The 15799-nt window shown below is 22.7% G+C and overlaps 2 protein-coding genes across 5 annotated transcripts in view; one reads left to right on the top strand and one right to left on the bottom strand.

Moving 5' to 3' along the window:
• Positions 1-5396, top strand: part of LOC127279685 (voltage-dependent calcium channel subunit alpha-2/delta-3) — a 33100-nt gene extending 27704 nt beyond the window's left edge. For all 4 annotated transcript variants that reach the window (XM_051302205.1, XM_051302208.1, XM_051302206.1 and 1 more), the window contains 5 exons: positions 93-238; positions 477-649; positions 916-1109; positions 1410-1665; positions 3810-5396. In XM_051302205.1, the coding sequence (XP_051158162.1) occupies positions 93-238; positions 477-649; positions 916-1109; positions 1410-1665; positions 3810-4089 (1049 nt within the window). In that variant the 3' untranslated portion in view covers positions 4090-5396. The remainder of the gene's footprint in view (positions 1-92; positions 239-476; positions 650-915; positions 1110-1409; positions 1666-3809) is intronic.
• Positions 5397-7753: 2357 nt separating this feature from the next.
• On the bottom strand, positions 7754-14903 carry LOC127279686 (separin). Its single transcript, XM_051302210.1, has 9 exons — positions 14508-14903; positions 14052-14265; positions 12392-12699; positions 12179-12315; positions 11807-12023; positions 11418-11728; positions 11183-11350; positions 8985-9130; positions 7754-8865 (listed from the first exon to the last, which is right to left on the bottom strand). Exons 1-9 carry the CDS (start codon positions 14724-14726, stop codon positions 8720-8722), a joined length of 1866 nt encoding a protein of 621 aa, XP_051158167.1. The 5' UTR covers positions 14727-14903; the 3' UTR covers positions 7754-8719.
• Positions 14904-15799: the final 896 nt, after the last annotated feature.

Below are 15799 nucleotides of genomic sequence, written 5' to 3' on the forward strand. Positions count from 1 at the left end.
AAAATACTATTATTTAATTAAAAAAAAAAAATTAATGACTATAAGAAATGAATGAACTTTTGATAATTTCATTGTTAATGTTTTCTTTATAGCTGAAAATCCAAAACCCCTTGTCACTGCGACGCATTCTATATTTGTTGAAAATAAAGGAAGACAAAATAAAGCGCCGGCAGCAGTGGTGGGATTGCAGTTTCATCATTCATCTTTGGCGTCGCATTTCGTTAACATTACATCAACGGTAAGCACTAATACCAGCAAAGAACTTTAAAAAATTAAAAAAAAAGGAAAAGAAACTAAAATTACACACGACGGAATTAACGAAATGTTTACAGAAAAATGAGTATAAAATTCTATTCGAGAATTAATTTTTGAAATTTATTTTTAATTATAAAAGCAATTTTAATTAAATATAAAAGATAATTTATTTTTATATTTAATATTTAGTTAGAAAATAAAAAAGAAATTTTTTTTTCTAGTGTACTGGAATGTCTGGCTGTAAAAAGACATGTGCCTCCGAAGAATTGGATTGCTATATTTTGGATAATAATGGTTTCATAATAATTAGTGAAAAGCATGAGCACACTGGAAAATTCTTTGGCGAAATTGATGGAACCATTATGGATTCTTTGGTCCAGGACAAAATATTTAGGTAAGAATTAAATGAAAAATATATATTTTTTGCCAATTATAAAATTGTAAAACAATCCAATTAATTAAAATTTAATTTAATTTTTAATTTAATTAATTTTAATTTTTAATTTAATTTTACTCGTATTGAGTAAAAATTTTGTTTAATAGAAATTTTTATTTAAATTTATTCTCAATTTTTTCTTTAACAGAATTATTATTTAAAAGAAGTTTTATTTAATAGAATTTAAATTTAGCCGAATTTTTATTACGACATTTTTTTTTTAGGAAATTAACAATAGTGGATTACCAAGGATCTTGTTCACCGCAGACATCTCAGGTATCTGCAGCACCCAAAGGAATTTCTCAATCCATTTTCAAGATGATAGCGTCGTTGGGTAGCACACTTTGGACTTTAACTTGGAATCTAAATCTACAGGATCTTTGGCAGCCAATTTTGGCATACGCGGACTTCGAAGATGGTAAAAATGAAAGAAAAGAAAAATTTTATTTCACTGTTGAATTTAAGAAAAAAAAAATTTTTATTAACAAAGAAATTTCAATTTAAAATCATCTGGGCTTAATCATGATGATTTATTATAATTTTAATAATTTTTTGCTGAAAAAAACTACAAAAACCTTAAAATTCTATTATAATAGACTTTAATTAGAAACAAAAAATTTTAAATCCAAAAAAAATAATAATTTATTAGAATTTTTTCTTTCTTTAAATTAAATAAAGTGGTTATGTGAGAAATACTTATTACAATGTTTTTGTTTAGCTTTTTCAGATAATGAGGCCTATCCTCCAGATTTAACAGAGGAGCCACTAGTTGAAAATGAACAATATCCTGCAGTTGCACCAGCTGTAGCAACACCTGCATTAGCTCACAGTACTTCAGCTCAATATCATAAATTTAGAGCCTGTGAGAAAAGAACGGATCTTTATATTTTACAACCTGAAAGACTCAACACAAGTGGACAGAGCAATCCATTAAAAGGAAAATTAACGAATTGTCATCAGTCAGGATGTGAAAGGTAGAATTTTTAATTATTACTAATTTTAACCGGTTTTTTACTTATTTACTAAAAACTACTACTTGCTACTGTTATTATCAATTTTTTTTAAATTTATTTACAATATTACATTTCTGTAATTTAATATAAATTGAATTTATTATTGATTTTAATTTAAATTAAATAGAACAACTTCTATCTATTTTACAGCAAAGATTTTGATTTTAATTTTGATTTTTTATCATAAATTTTAATTTTTTCAAAACTTGATGATTTTTTCAATTTTTTTTTTTATAATATTTTTTATCTTCTTAAATCTTTTTTTCTGATTGAAAGTTTTTGTTTCTAAGGCTATATTTTCTCTTAAATTTTCATTTTTTTGCAACTCATAAAATTTATATAGTTATCTACTTTTACAAACTAGTTGTTTGTTTCAATTTCTTCATTTATTATGAAAATTTATAAAATTCTCGATTTTTCCTTTTTTCACACTATATATATATATATCATTGAATTTAATTTTTCTTCATTTTTATAAAATTCTCGTTTTTATTCGTTTTCAAATTATTCTTCAAATTCTCTTGACTGAAATTCTTAAAATTATCATTTTTTTTTCTTTAAATTTCTTCGGTTTTTTATTCTCTTAAATTTTTAATTTGCTTTCATTTTTCTAAAATTTTTGTTTTTTAAAACATTTAATTCCCATATTTAATCTTATTGTTTAAAAGTCCTAAAATTTATTTATTTAGTATTACAAAGTGTCAAAAAATTCTCAATTTTCCTAACAAAATACTCATTTATTTTCATTTTGTCAATTTCTAAAAATCTAGATTTCTCTTTTAAAGTTTCTTCTTTATTTTCTTAAATTTTCCTTTCTCAAATTGTTGTATTTATCAATGTTTTTCTCAAACCGTTCATGTTTAATTTTTTTTTTTTTCAAATTCTTTTATTTTATGCATTCTTAAAATTTATTTATAATTTAATTTTTCAATTCTTAAACTGTTAAATGATTTTATTTCTACTTATTCATATTATATTTATTCAGAAAAACTATTAGAAACAAAGCTTACATTATTATAAATAAAAAGTATTTTCAACGTTTCTAAAATTCTCGATTTTTCCCGCAAAATTTCTTTTTATTTGGAGAGTTTTTAATTTTTTTGTGAATTTCTAAAATTTACTATTTTTCCTTCAATTTCTTCGACTTTTTGTTTTACCTAAATTTTTTATTTTCTTTCATTTAAAAAAAAATCATTTTTTAAACCCATTTCTTTCTCTCAGATTCTCATTTTTAGGAATTTTTCTTTATTTACTCACAAATTTTATTACAATATAGTCGAAAATTTACAATTTTTCCCGTAAATTCTTTTCTTTTTGTAAATTTCTAAAATTCTTGATTTGTTTTTTAAATTTTCTCTTTTAAAATTTTATTTCCTTAAATTTTCTATTTTCTTTTAATTTTCTAAAAATTCTCCTATTATTAATTCTTTTTCAAATTTTTCTAAAATTCAAATGTTCTTTTCATTATCGATTTTTCGTCTTAAACTTCCATATGTTTAAATATTTTTCCTTTAAATTCTCCTCTTATTTCAGAAATTCTTAAAATTTATTTATCAATTAATTATTTAATTTTTAAACTTTTTCAACATTATCTGTATTATTTTGTATAACTACGGGAATATTTGATATTAATTCAGTTATTAGAAAGACATTATTGATAATGTTATGACGTGTTACCTGTGAACTTAAAATTTTGCTTTAATATTTATGTATTAATATTTTGGTTTTTTTTTTTTTGAAAGTTCATTACAAAAGTTTTTCGATAAATAATGATAATAATTTGATTAAACAAATTTTAAAATATATCAAACTTTCAATAAATAGTCAATTTTTTTGTTATTAATTAAAATTACTAGTAAAATCAGAGAAATACTTTGTATAAGTATTTACTATAAAAAACAGAAAGTTTTATTGTTCTTGTAAATGAAAAAATATTTTTTTTCACGACTACTATTTCCTACTTTTTTTTTTGTTTTTACCTCGAAAACCACTTTTTGTTACTTTTTATTTACTCAGAAGTGCAAAATCTGAGTTTATTTATTTTCATTTACTTTTGAGAAAATGTAAATTAATGAAATATGTAATATTGTAAATATTTTTCACAGGCCTTTCAGCGTTCAAAAAATACAGCACACAAATCTAATTCTCCTAGTGGTTGACACACTCTGTCCTTGTCTAAGCAAGAAGCTCAGTATCAGGCCTATTGAAGTTTTAATAGAATCCGGAGCTTGTAGTGCACGGAGAGAACGACTATATCGTCGCAGACCAGGGAAGTGTATAAATTATCATCCCGAAGAAATGGAAATTAAATTCTGCGGTGGAACAAATGGATTAAGTCTCTCATTGAGCCTAATTTTTGCAACGATATTAATCCATTTTACGTGACTCTTTACACATCGAAAAATATAAGCAATTTTAAATGTTTTTTTTTTTTTTTTTTTGTGATGCGAGTTTCATAAAATTCGCCTATATTTTAATATGTACATGCAAGTAACATTCAATTTTTTGCAAATACTTACAAAAGGGTGTTTTGCTAAAATCTATATATGTTATTTAATTCCGTTTAAATTTTTTGAAAGTAATATTTCAAAAAAATAAATAAAAAACGGAATTCAAGGAAAAATGGAGAAATACCTACGCACAAATTAATCGAGACAAAGAAGAAGAGAGGATCTCACTGTAATTAAATGCGTATTTCCTCTAAGTTGCGATGGAGACTCGATTATATTTCCTTATTATTTCATTCTGAAGGGAAATATAAACAATTTTTATACATTATAAAAAGAGAGGTAATTCTCAAGAGTTACAAAAATGAATCATTAAAAAAAAAAAAATCTTAAAAAAATGAAGATCAAAAAAAATTTTTTTTTTTTCATTTTTAAAAGTAGGGCATTTGTCATCTATTCTCTTTCTGAGGGAAAAATTAGCTCCAGTTATATATATATATATATTTATAAATTAAGTGTTACTATCTCAAACTAATTCTTCTCATGTCGAGTTCTTCCAAAAAAAAAATAAATAAAACGGGACTTTTCTCAATTCCTGCCAAGTGACTTGACAAAAGAAGGAAGAAAAACTCGTTCTCCATTTGAAGAAGAGTAGAAAAAAGTTACTTTTAAAAAAAATGATGCAAATGTCTTTAAATTAATCCTGGCGCTGGCAGCCAAATAGATTCTTAAATGTTTTTAATATCTCGTTTAACATCGTTGTCACCTGTCCTGCTGAAAGTTCATATAGCAGATTCAGATTTGGAAAAAAAAATTAATAAATATTAGACGATAATTGGTGTTTTTTTTTTTTTTTTTTTTTTTTTTTCAAAGTGCACATTGAGTCGGCAAAAGTTTTAAATATTGTTTCGAGTACAAAAATCTCGATGGTTTTACGTGCAAAAATCGCCTAGAATTTTAAGCATCATGAATAATTGTGATTAGATCACAATATATTCAGTTTACAATCCTAGTGTCTCAGTTTTTTTTTCACTCTCGTAACGTAAAACAGCAGAATCTACAAAAAAAATGAGAAAGAATGAAAGAAAATTAAAAAAAAAACATAACGAAAGCACAAACTGATAATATCGTAGCCTTTGTAAATTTCAGAGTATTTCTTTTTCGTACAGATATAAAAAAAAATACTCGATACAATTTCACGTATTTTTATGCGATGGAATATTAAAAAAAAAAAAAAAAAGAAAATCTTCCGTCTTTTGGTGCATCAGCGAATCAATTGTACGTTTGTGAACTGACAGTTATATTGCATTGAATAACACAGGTGCCTTCGAGTATGATTTTTGCCTATCGTTTTGGCGTAAGACTAAAAGAAAAAAAATAATAATCCTAAAGAAAAAGAAAATAAGAGTCCCTCGTGTGAGCGTTTAATTGAAAATACTTGAAAAGTATTTCTTTTTAACGACATTGAATTTAACATCTTAAAAACATTTTTTGTTCCTCGCAACAATTGTTCCGATTTTGAGAAAAAAAAAAAAAAAAAATTACTATCGAAAACAAGAAGGAGAGAAAGAAATAAAATTTATCTTCTGTTTGAAAAAAAAGAAAAAAAAAATAGTCGATAAATATAGACAATAGTATTATAAAATATTTATATGACAATAATTTATCGTATTTGAATTTATAAAATTATTATAGAAAATATTGTTAATTATAGTAAATTATTAATTTTTAAACTTTCTTTTCCTCCTTCTAATGAAATTTAACTCGGAAATGCTTCGAGAAAAAATAAAGAGACCTTGTAAAATATTAGTGAAAATTTTTTTCGTTTTGTTTCTTCAAACAAAAAGAGTCCAAGGAGTAGTTGCTCACTCACAAGGTTTCAGGAAAGCCTAAAAAAAAATACACAGTATTAAAGGAATAAAGTAGGGAAAATGAAACTTATATAGTAAAATGAGAAAAAAAAATCTACGAAATGAGTTTTGAGCTTCTAAAAAAATTTCTTCCCATCGTTAGGTACCGCACAAAAAAAAAATTAAATGATCGATCCTTTTTGTTTGGTGAATAATCGATCGATGAGGGTGTAAAAGTTGATGCGATGCTAAAAAAAAACTCTTTAGGTATTATCTATTATCTTATGAAGAAAAAAAAACATAAGAAATTCTATTATTGTATAATATACCATTAGATGCATATTATTGTTGAAAAATGAGAAAAAAATTACGAACCTTACAGACAATACACATATTAGAATTTGTACAGACTCCAACGTCTCAGTACTTAGAATATTATAGTATTTAACGTTACTGTTGTTATCATTATCACATTTATTATCAAGTTTCATAATTACAATTTATATATTATCTTTTACTATCTCCCATTAACAGCATCAAAGTGTTAATCATCGCCGTCAACATTCTCATCGTCCTTGATAAAAAAAAAAAATCGAGTCCTTGACTATATATATATATAAATATATTAATGGTTAGATTACCATTTATTTAACAACAGATTACCATATCAGAAATCTAATTATTGTCGATGACAAAAAAAAAAACTAAATGTAAAAGGTGGCTTCCAGTGCTTAAAAAAATATGTCCAAGTTTTTCAGGATTTAAAAAATTGTCTCGATCGTTATAATAATAAAATTATTATCAAATATATCGTTGACAAATTCACCTTGCTACCAAAAAAAAAAAAAAAAAGTGATAAAGATGATGAGAATCAAAGTGTATACTAGGTGGAAATTACATGACTGAAAAAATTACTTGATTTTTTGAGTCATGAAATTCACCGCCTTATTTATAAAAAAAAAAAAATAGGGGACCGAATGAAACGGTTGATAATAAATCGGAAAATTTAAGAAAAAGAATTTAAAAAAAAAAAAAAAAAAAAAAATGAAAAACAAAAAACTGAATGTCGAATAAAAATCCTTTTTAAAAAGTGTCCCTGGATACTGCTAAGTCTTCCATTATTCGTACGTTAATGTTTAAACTGATGAGTATATTGAAGTGAATTAAAAATGTAACATAAATTTATCGCATTAATTATTAATAACTTGAAAAAAAACAGCAAACCAAGCGATGTAACAAGATAGCGAGATTATAATGAAAAATTAAGAGCTAAATGATGTTTTGTATCTTTTGCACTTATGTATTTATGCAATCATTCATATCTGATTGTGACAATTGACGAAGGTCTCGATGCCTAAGTAGTTTAACTCACTCTTTTTCAATATTTATCATTAATAATAATAATAATAATATTAATAAAAAAAAAAAATAATAATAATAATCACTTTGCAAAGATTTTGTAATTTTAATGATTATTTAAAACCAATTTTTCAAATATCTACAAGAGGTTAAAAAAAAACCTATTTTTATATAAAAAAAAAATACCAAACATTTTTTCTGGCTTGTATTTCCTATAACACAAGAGTTGATACTACTTTGGCAAACGATCCTTAATTTCACATGTCCGCAAATAAAAACCAAAAAAAAAAAACATCCATCTAATTTAGCGGACATTTATTTACACGTACTTCAGAATCATTTTCCGGCCAAGCGTATATATTCTCCGCATATCGAAGATTCCTTTTTTCTGTAAAAAAAAAACCATTATACTTTTACTCTTAAAAAAAAACAAACATATCATTTTATGAATAATTATTTTTTTTTACCGTTTGCCCCTTTAACGAAAAAAAAATATGTATTCTTTAATTCACGAATTCAATGTGACGCAAAAGACTGCAACATTTAATAAAAAATATTAGAACTAGGTTTCTGATTTTGTAAATATAATACTAATTACCAAAAAATAAAGATTTTACGAAGAGAGAAAGAGAGAGAGAGAAAGAGAAAGAAAGAAAGAAAGAAGTTTATGGCGTGAGAATCCTCGCTACTTATAATCAAATTAAGCGAACAAATTGTGTTTCACATTGAATTAAATTAAATTATTGTAATTTACTCAATCATAAATGCTTTAATAGCTTTTAACAGCTCTCAAGCAGGATCGTGAATTCCTAAAAAAAAAAAATATACACTTAACAAATGTAAAAAAAAAATATTGAGATCTATTATAAAGCAATAAAAAAAAATAAATAATGACATATTCGACAAGTGTGACTTGAATTAATGTGTAAAATTCTGTGCGTGACAAAAAGTTTGAAATTACTAAATATGGTATATCGCAATTATTATCTCAAACTCTTATTAAGCTTGCTATTTACTTCTTATAGACCATTGAGTCTCATTCGTATACAAAAATAAAAAATTGTTTAGTTAAATCCAAATAAAAAAAAAAAAAATTATTTAAATACAAACAAAGACTCTTTCTTCACGGAAGTAATATTTATTAATTTTTTCATTACATTTTATCATCATTATTTGGCAATTATAAAAAAAAATAAATTTATTTTCTAATTCTATTTTATAAATTCATACAAAATAAACATTTCTTATATATAAAAATTTGCTATTACATAGAATTGATTTTAAAAAAATGTTTGTATATTCTCAATATAAAACCTATTTACACACACACACACATACACCTCGTGAAAATCTACACTTTTAAACTTGTTTTAGGGTGATTGGCAATCCTCGAACTATTGTAGCTGCTGCGGTCATAAATTGCAAGCACGAATCTTTTGATTTTGCAATTGCTCTTAGCATTTCAAATTCTTGTGGTTCAGGTTCTTTAAGTTTTTTATTAAGAACTGGAAAGAAAAACAATTGTAAAGACTTTAAAAATTAAGTAAATAAATAAAAAAAAAAATTACATAAATTGAAAAACATTTTTTTTTTTTAAAAAAGAATAAGAAAATAATATACATACCTATATTACCATTTTCCCATTTAACTAAATCTACTGAAGACCATGGTTCTTTTTTTGCATTTGGAATCCATTCGCTCATGAATCTTGCTGTCAATTTATCACAATCACCATCGGTGACTTCCCAAAGCATTCCCAAATTACAAGGACTAAAAATGTCAATAAATAATTAATTTTTGTTCTCTTTTTTTTTTCAAAAACAAAATCGTAACGTCAAAAAAGACAAAGAAAAATTCAAGCATAATTCATTACAAGTTTTAATTTTATATTTAGAAATTTAATTCTTGAAAAATTAAAAAAAAAAAATGAATAATATGGTGATTTTTTTCAAGTTATAATCTAATTCCATGTGAAATTGTCAATCAAAAAATGTTTTCCAACTCTATGAAAAATAAAAAAATACGTATTGCTTCCTCATAAAAGAAGTATTTTAATTATTACAATAATTTTTTTTGTATTAAATACCAAAATTTTTCAAATTCGAATTTTTGATATATTTTTACCAGAGTTGTAATGATTTAATTCACGATTTATATCGATGGGTTTTTTTTTACATTTTAATTATGTTTTAAATCAAAAATTTTGTCTACATTAAAATATTTTAAACTTTTTTTTTTTTATAAATTTATATTAAATCTATTTTTTACATTTAATTTTGTATATTCTAAGGTTCAAAATTAATTTTCCAGCTTTGGATCAACTTTAAGGCACAAAAAAAGTCGTTTTATGTCGATATTACAAAAAAAATAGATTTTTTTTATTTTAAAATTTAATTGGTTAATCAATAGTTTACTTTAAATAACTAATGTTATTAGATATTCTGTAATGAGAATAATTCTATAATGAATATTATCAATAAAATTTACTTTCGAATATTTCAAAATCGAACTAATTGTAAGAACTAAAAATAATTTATCAAATAATTTAAAAATAACATTTTTTAAAAGTAATTGAATTTTCAAAAATTTACAATTTAGATTTTGGAAATTAATTGAACTTCATGTGATTATTAATTAAATTTTTTTTTTTTGATGATTTCTGTTACTGAAAAATTTATTAGAAATTGCAGACAAAAATACAATTATTTAAAAAACTTTTTGAATGAAAAAATGGTTTTAGATATAGTTAAATTTTCGAAGAATATTATACAAAATTATTAAAAACAATTTGAATTTCAGGAGAGTTATAATTGAAATTATTAAATTACACAAAAAATTTTAGATGGAAAATTTTTAGAAATATTTAAATTTTAGCAGCTTTTAAATTGAAATTTTTGAAAATAATTAAATTTCAAAAGATTGTGCTAAATTTCAGACAATATTTATAATAAAAGAAATTTCTAGTGAAAAAAAAATTTCTGTTGAAGAATTTATTAGAAATCATACAAAAAAAATTGAATTCCAAAAGTTTTTAATTGAAAAATGCTTTCAGATAATTGAATTTTCGAAAAATATTATAAAAAATCATTAAAAAATAATTAAAATTTTTGCAAATAATTAAATTTCAAGTGATTTCGAACTAAAAATTGTTGGTAATTTTATTTGATAATTTTTTTAAATTAATAAACAATTATTAAATTTCATGAAAATTTTAATTTAAAAAATAGTTTAAGATAATTGAAATTGTCAAGAATTTCATTAAAATTATTAAAAATAATTAATTTAGTGAAGAATTTTGTTTAAAAATTTTGTAAAAAAAATCGAAAAAAGTCGTATTTTTGAAAAAAAAAGTCGGAAAAGTATAATCCGAGGCCTGTATTGAAAAAAATTAAAAAAATGTAATTTTTGACTATTTTATCAGTTTTCTTATATTTAGAAATTTTATCGTTTAAAAAAATTGAAATTTTTCAAAATTAATTAATTGTTTAGAACTATAAAAATAGCGTATAAAAAATTGCCAATGAAATTATAAGAGAGGTTATAATTAATAATAATAGTAAATAATTTTAATTTGTTTAATTAATTATTAATAATACTAATAAAAAATTAATAATCTTTTGGTTTTTTCCAAAATGTATCTCTTTGATAGTAAAATAATTTCTCTTAATAATTAAAGCACTTTCCTTTTATTATAAAAGGAAATCCTCTTAAATAAATATTTTAAAAAATCCATTTAAGATGAAAGGATTCCTTTAAAGTTAAATAGATTGTTTTCTCAGTGTATTATCATGCTGATATTTATAGTTTAAGAGATTATATTACCTGCAAGCGGCTAAATATTGATTAGAAACGCCAAAAGGTGGTTGTCGACCTCCAACAGGCGTGAGTTTCAAACTACTACATCCAAAAAGTAGCGCAATTGCTTTTACTCGTAGTCTCTCAATATCTTCAACATACAAATACTGAATACCACTTCCATGACCAGCGTACCTAAATATAACATTTAATTAAATTTAATTTAATTTGAAAAATAAATTATCAATTTTATAATTCTTACATTAAAATGTCATGATTGACGAGAGCATTTTCAAAACGCTTATTATCCGGTTCCTTTCCATACAATCCCTTCCAATCAGGAAGCCAATAGTCCATAAAAGCTTTTAATCTTGTTTCCATTTTAAGAAGATCAGACGATGGATTCACAATAAATGAACCAAAGTCTTTTTTTATTTCCACAACTTTACAACCATTAATAATTGAATCACGATTTTCCATAAATAAAGCGTAAGTAAAATGAAAAGATGGAAATCGTGTAACAGGTTGATATTTTAAAATCTCCATTGCTTCAAAGGGTATATAATCTAAATTCTAACAATGAAAAAGTATTAAATTTCTTGTTAAGAAAATAACATTATAATTATAAAGTAGAAAATAATTAATACATACTTCATCTATAATTAAAATAAGATTTTTTCTTTTTGTAAATTTTAATTTTCCTATTGTACTAAATAATCCCTGAATAGATAGCATAATGTTTTTTGCAAGTTTTCGTTGTTTTGGCAATAAATATTTTATTGCCCTTGCACATTCTTCTTTTGATAAATAAGTTACACATACAGCTACTTTTTTTAATAACCATCGAGTACTAGTTGAAATTTCATTGCTAAATTAAAAAACAGTCTTTTTATTAAATTAAATATTAATATTATTATTATTAGTAATTATAATAAAATTAATATTATAATTATTATTACCACTAATAACATAACAAGTTAACTTTAATTATTTTAGTAAAAAAAAAAGTAAAAATTAACTCACGAATAATTAGAGTTATCAATAAGTTTATCAATCATTTTATGTGCAGTCTCTTCAAGAATTGAATTTTCTAATAAATCCGCAAGGAAAAGAATTCTCCATTCTCTTAACCATGTATTTTCTAATGCAGTTACAGCAGCCTGTAATGATAATAATAAAAAAAAATTAGAATTTAAAAAATATATTAAAAATTTTATTATTCAAGTCTACTTTTACCTTCATTTGAGCATCTTGTCGATTGCGCATTTCCCAGTAGAGCTTTCGATTTGAATAAGTATTCGACAAGTCAGATTTATTTTTATTTAATAACGATCCTATTTCTTTACATAAATCAAAATTTTCATTTGTCGTGGGCTTTGGTAATGTCAAACAAAAAGGTTTAACAGCATTTGGTCCAGTGGGAAAAATACTAACATGTATTGGATGTGTTTTACGTAAAGTGTAAAGACAATTTCCTACATTTTCATTGTATTTACAATCAACGAAATTCTCATGTTGAATTGTAACTTGAACAACATACCATTCTGCGGAGAAATTTTTATTTTATCAAAAGATAAAAAAAAAACATTGTCTATACTTTCATTTATTTTTTTTATTTATTGACCGAATTCATCTCAAATTTTTACCATTTGACTATATTTTAGAAAAAAGTGTTAAAAAATTACAAAAATTTCATCTAAGAAACAATTACAAATCTTAAAGAATGAAAAAATTAAGAGGTTTTAAAGAAAACATTAAAAATAATTTAATCAAATTTTGAATTTATTCAAATTTTAATTCATTTCAATTAAATTTTATTCGATTTAAATTTAAATTTAATCTAAATTTTATTTTAATATCAAGTTATCAATCAATCTATCAATCAATTCAAATTTTTATTGGTCAAAATAAAATTTATTAATTAAAATTTTCATCCAAATACAAATTCAATCGGTCGAAAATTAAAATTAATAAAATTTACGAAGCTGAAGTACCCAACGTTTATGATAAACGATTTTTAAAGAAATAAGTTTATAAAATGAAAAATTCTATAATTTTTTGCCTAAAAAATATTTTTTTATAATTTGTTGATTAATGAAAACTACAAGAAATATTTTTTAGGCAAAAAATTATAGAATTTTTCATTTTAAAAACTTATTTCTTTAAAAATCGTTTATCATAAATGTTGCGTACTTCAGCTCCGTTAAACTTTCAATTTTTCTAAAAATTGATGGTTTTAAATTTCAAATTATGCGAATTTTAATTTATTAAAATTTTAATTAATTTTTTTATTCAAATTATTTTAAATTAATTTTTTTTAAATTATCCAAATAATTTTTGATTATTTGAAATTATTATAATTTGACTGTTTAGGTAAAACATAATTTTCTAAATTTCTTATATTTTATTTATTTTCATATGATTTCCTTTGTAATAAAAAAAAAAAATGTTCTAATTGATTTAAGTTTAAAATTATTCGAATTGTAATTTATCAGGAAAAAATTCTTTTTAGTTTCTTTCAAAAAAAAAAATTTGCATTATTATTATTGTTTTTCAACATTTATTGATTTTTATTGATTATTTATTGATATTTATTTATTATTTTCCAAAAAACGTATAAAAAATTGAAAAAAAAGACTAAAAATCAACTAAATAAGAAGAATTAGAAGTTTTAAGATCTCTTAAGAAAAAATTGGAAAAAACTATTTTTTTTTCTTTGCTAAAATCTTAAAATATCTATAAAAATTTTAAAAAAATATGTTTTTTTTATTTTTCAAGTAGAAAAACATATTTGATGATTTGAGATTAAAATAAATAATAAAATAAATGATATTATTGTCAATCGGCAGTGAAATTACGAATAATTATATTATTATTATTAAAATAATATATTTACCAGGTGGTAGATCTGCAAGCTTATCTTGTAAAGATTTTAAATTTAAACCATTTCCCATATTATATTTTAAATGATCGGTATCTAATCCATAAATAGGATTCAATTGATATTTGGTACGTGTTTTTGTTTTATGATATCTAATTATAACATTTTGTCGAAGACCATTGGCATGAGATTCCACTAAATAATTCGTAGCTTTATCTACATTTCCTTTCTAAACATATAAAAAAATAAATCTCAGTAACTAAAAAATTATTCTTTCCAAAAAAAAAGAGGAAAATATAGGTTATGTTTCGGATAAATGAAAAAAACACACGAAACATGACAGAATAGTGGGACATATTATTTAGAATTAAATTGAGAAAAATTATTTTTAAAAAATGAATATTAAAATTTCCTTTTTTTTGACATAAACAAATATTTATAAAAATTATAAACTAAAGTGTAAACACTTACCAATAAGGAGCATATAGCGAGCAATTTGTTAATATTTGTATATTCAACAACACTTGGATAAACTGTTTGTGAGTCCATGAAATTTTTCATATCAGTCTCTAATTTTTCTAAACAATCATTATCATAAATTTTCGAAAATTCACAATTCTGATAATCACAATTAACTGAACGTTGTTCATCTCTACAGACGTTAAGTAATTGAGAAAATGTTTTATTCATTGTAATTACAACTATTTTTTTTTTTTTTTTTTATTTTATATTTAATTATAAAAAATTATTTTGAGTTTTAATTTTAAAAAAATACATTTTTTTTCTCTTCTTCACCATTCGAAAAATCAGCAGTCAGCACTGTTTACAAAACTTTTTTAAAAAGTTTCCAACCGCTGAAAATTAATTTAAAAATCGTCTGCTGCGTCGTCGCGACTGTGAAATTACATATAGAAGAGAGACTTTTCTTTAGGAAATATTTATTGGCGCCACCTACCAGGGATATTTGAAACTAAATTTAAAATAATTGCTAATTTGATCAATTATCAAAAATAGAATTTATAAATTTTTTTTTAGACATAAAATTAGAGGAATAAATTACATGTGGTTTTTTAATTTTTTAAAAAAATGTAAAATATCCCTTTTTAAGGTTATGTTTTTTGTTATCATGAGAGCTTGTAAAAATAAATAATTTAATAAAATATTCTACATCTATAAATACAATAATTTGAGGTTAAAAAAAAATAATTTTAATAATACCAATGTTCTAAAAACCAAAACAAGTGTAATTTATCAATTTATATGCAAATAGTTTTCCCATGAACTCTCCAAAGTCGAAGTCGCCTTCAAATATATTCTCAGATAGTTAACAAAGCTATCTCCAAAGTTCTCAATCTGTTCAATCACATTTCCATTTCAGCATCATCACGTAAGTATATAAAATCTAGGATAAAATCAATACTCAATAATCTTTTTCAGCACTTGTATTCAAAAAGAAATGGAGTTTACATAACTTATCGGAAAATGTATACATATAGTTAACGAAAAAAAAAAAAATTATTAACAAATCTTACACGAAGTAAATCTCGAATGTTTTAATAAAAAATTATTTTTTATATAAGTAAACTATTTTTTAAATATATTTTCCAAGAATTTGATTAGCCTTGAAAATTTTTCAATAAAATTTATAATTAAACATTATTAATATAATTAAATTTTAATACAATACTATTTTAGTAATGTATTTCGATTGTCGAATATTTTTTAAAGTAATATTTTAATCTGACAAAAAAAAATTAGAAAAT

The sequence above is a fragment of the Leptopilina boulardi genome, unplaced genomic scaffold (genome assembly GCF_019393585.1).
Source record: "Leptopilina boulardi isolate dan_hultmark-lab unplaced genomic scaffold, ZJU_Lbou_2.1 LbouV2_221, whole genome shotgun sequence".
Classification (NCBI taxonomy): domain Eukaryota; kingdom Metazoa; phylum Arthropoda; class Insecta; order Hymenoptera; family Figitidae; genus Leptopilina; species Leptopilina boulardi.

Coding starts and splice junctions, on each gene's coding strand:
- LOC127279686 (XM_051302210.1), bottom strand. CDS start 14,726: ATGAATAAAACATTTTCTCAATTACTTAACGTCTGTAGAGATGAACAA. Junction 12,316..12,391: donor GACAAGATGCTCAAATGAAG/GTAAAAGTAGAC, acceptor TTATCATTACAG/GCTGCTGTAACTGCATTAGA. Junction 12,024..12,178: donor ATTGATAACTCTAATTATTC/GTGAGTTAATTT, acceptor TTTTTAATTTAG/CAATGAAATTTCAACTAGTA.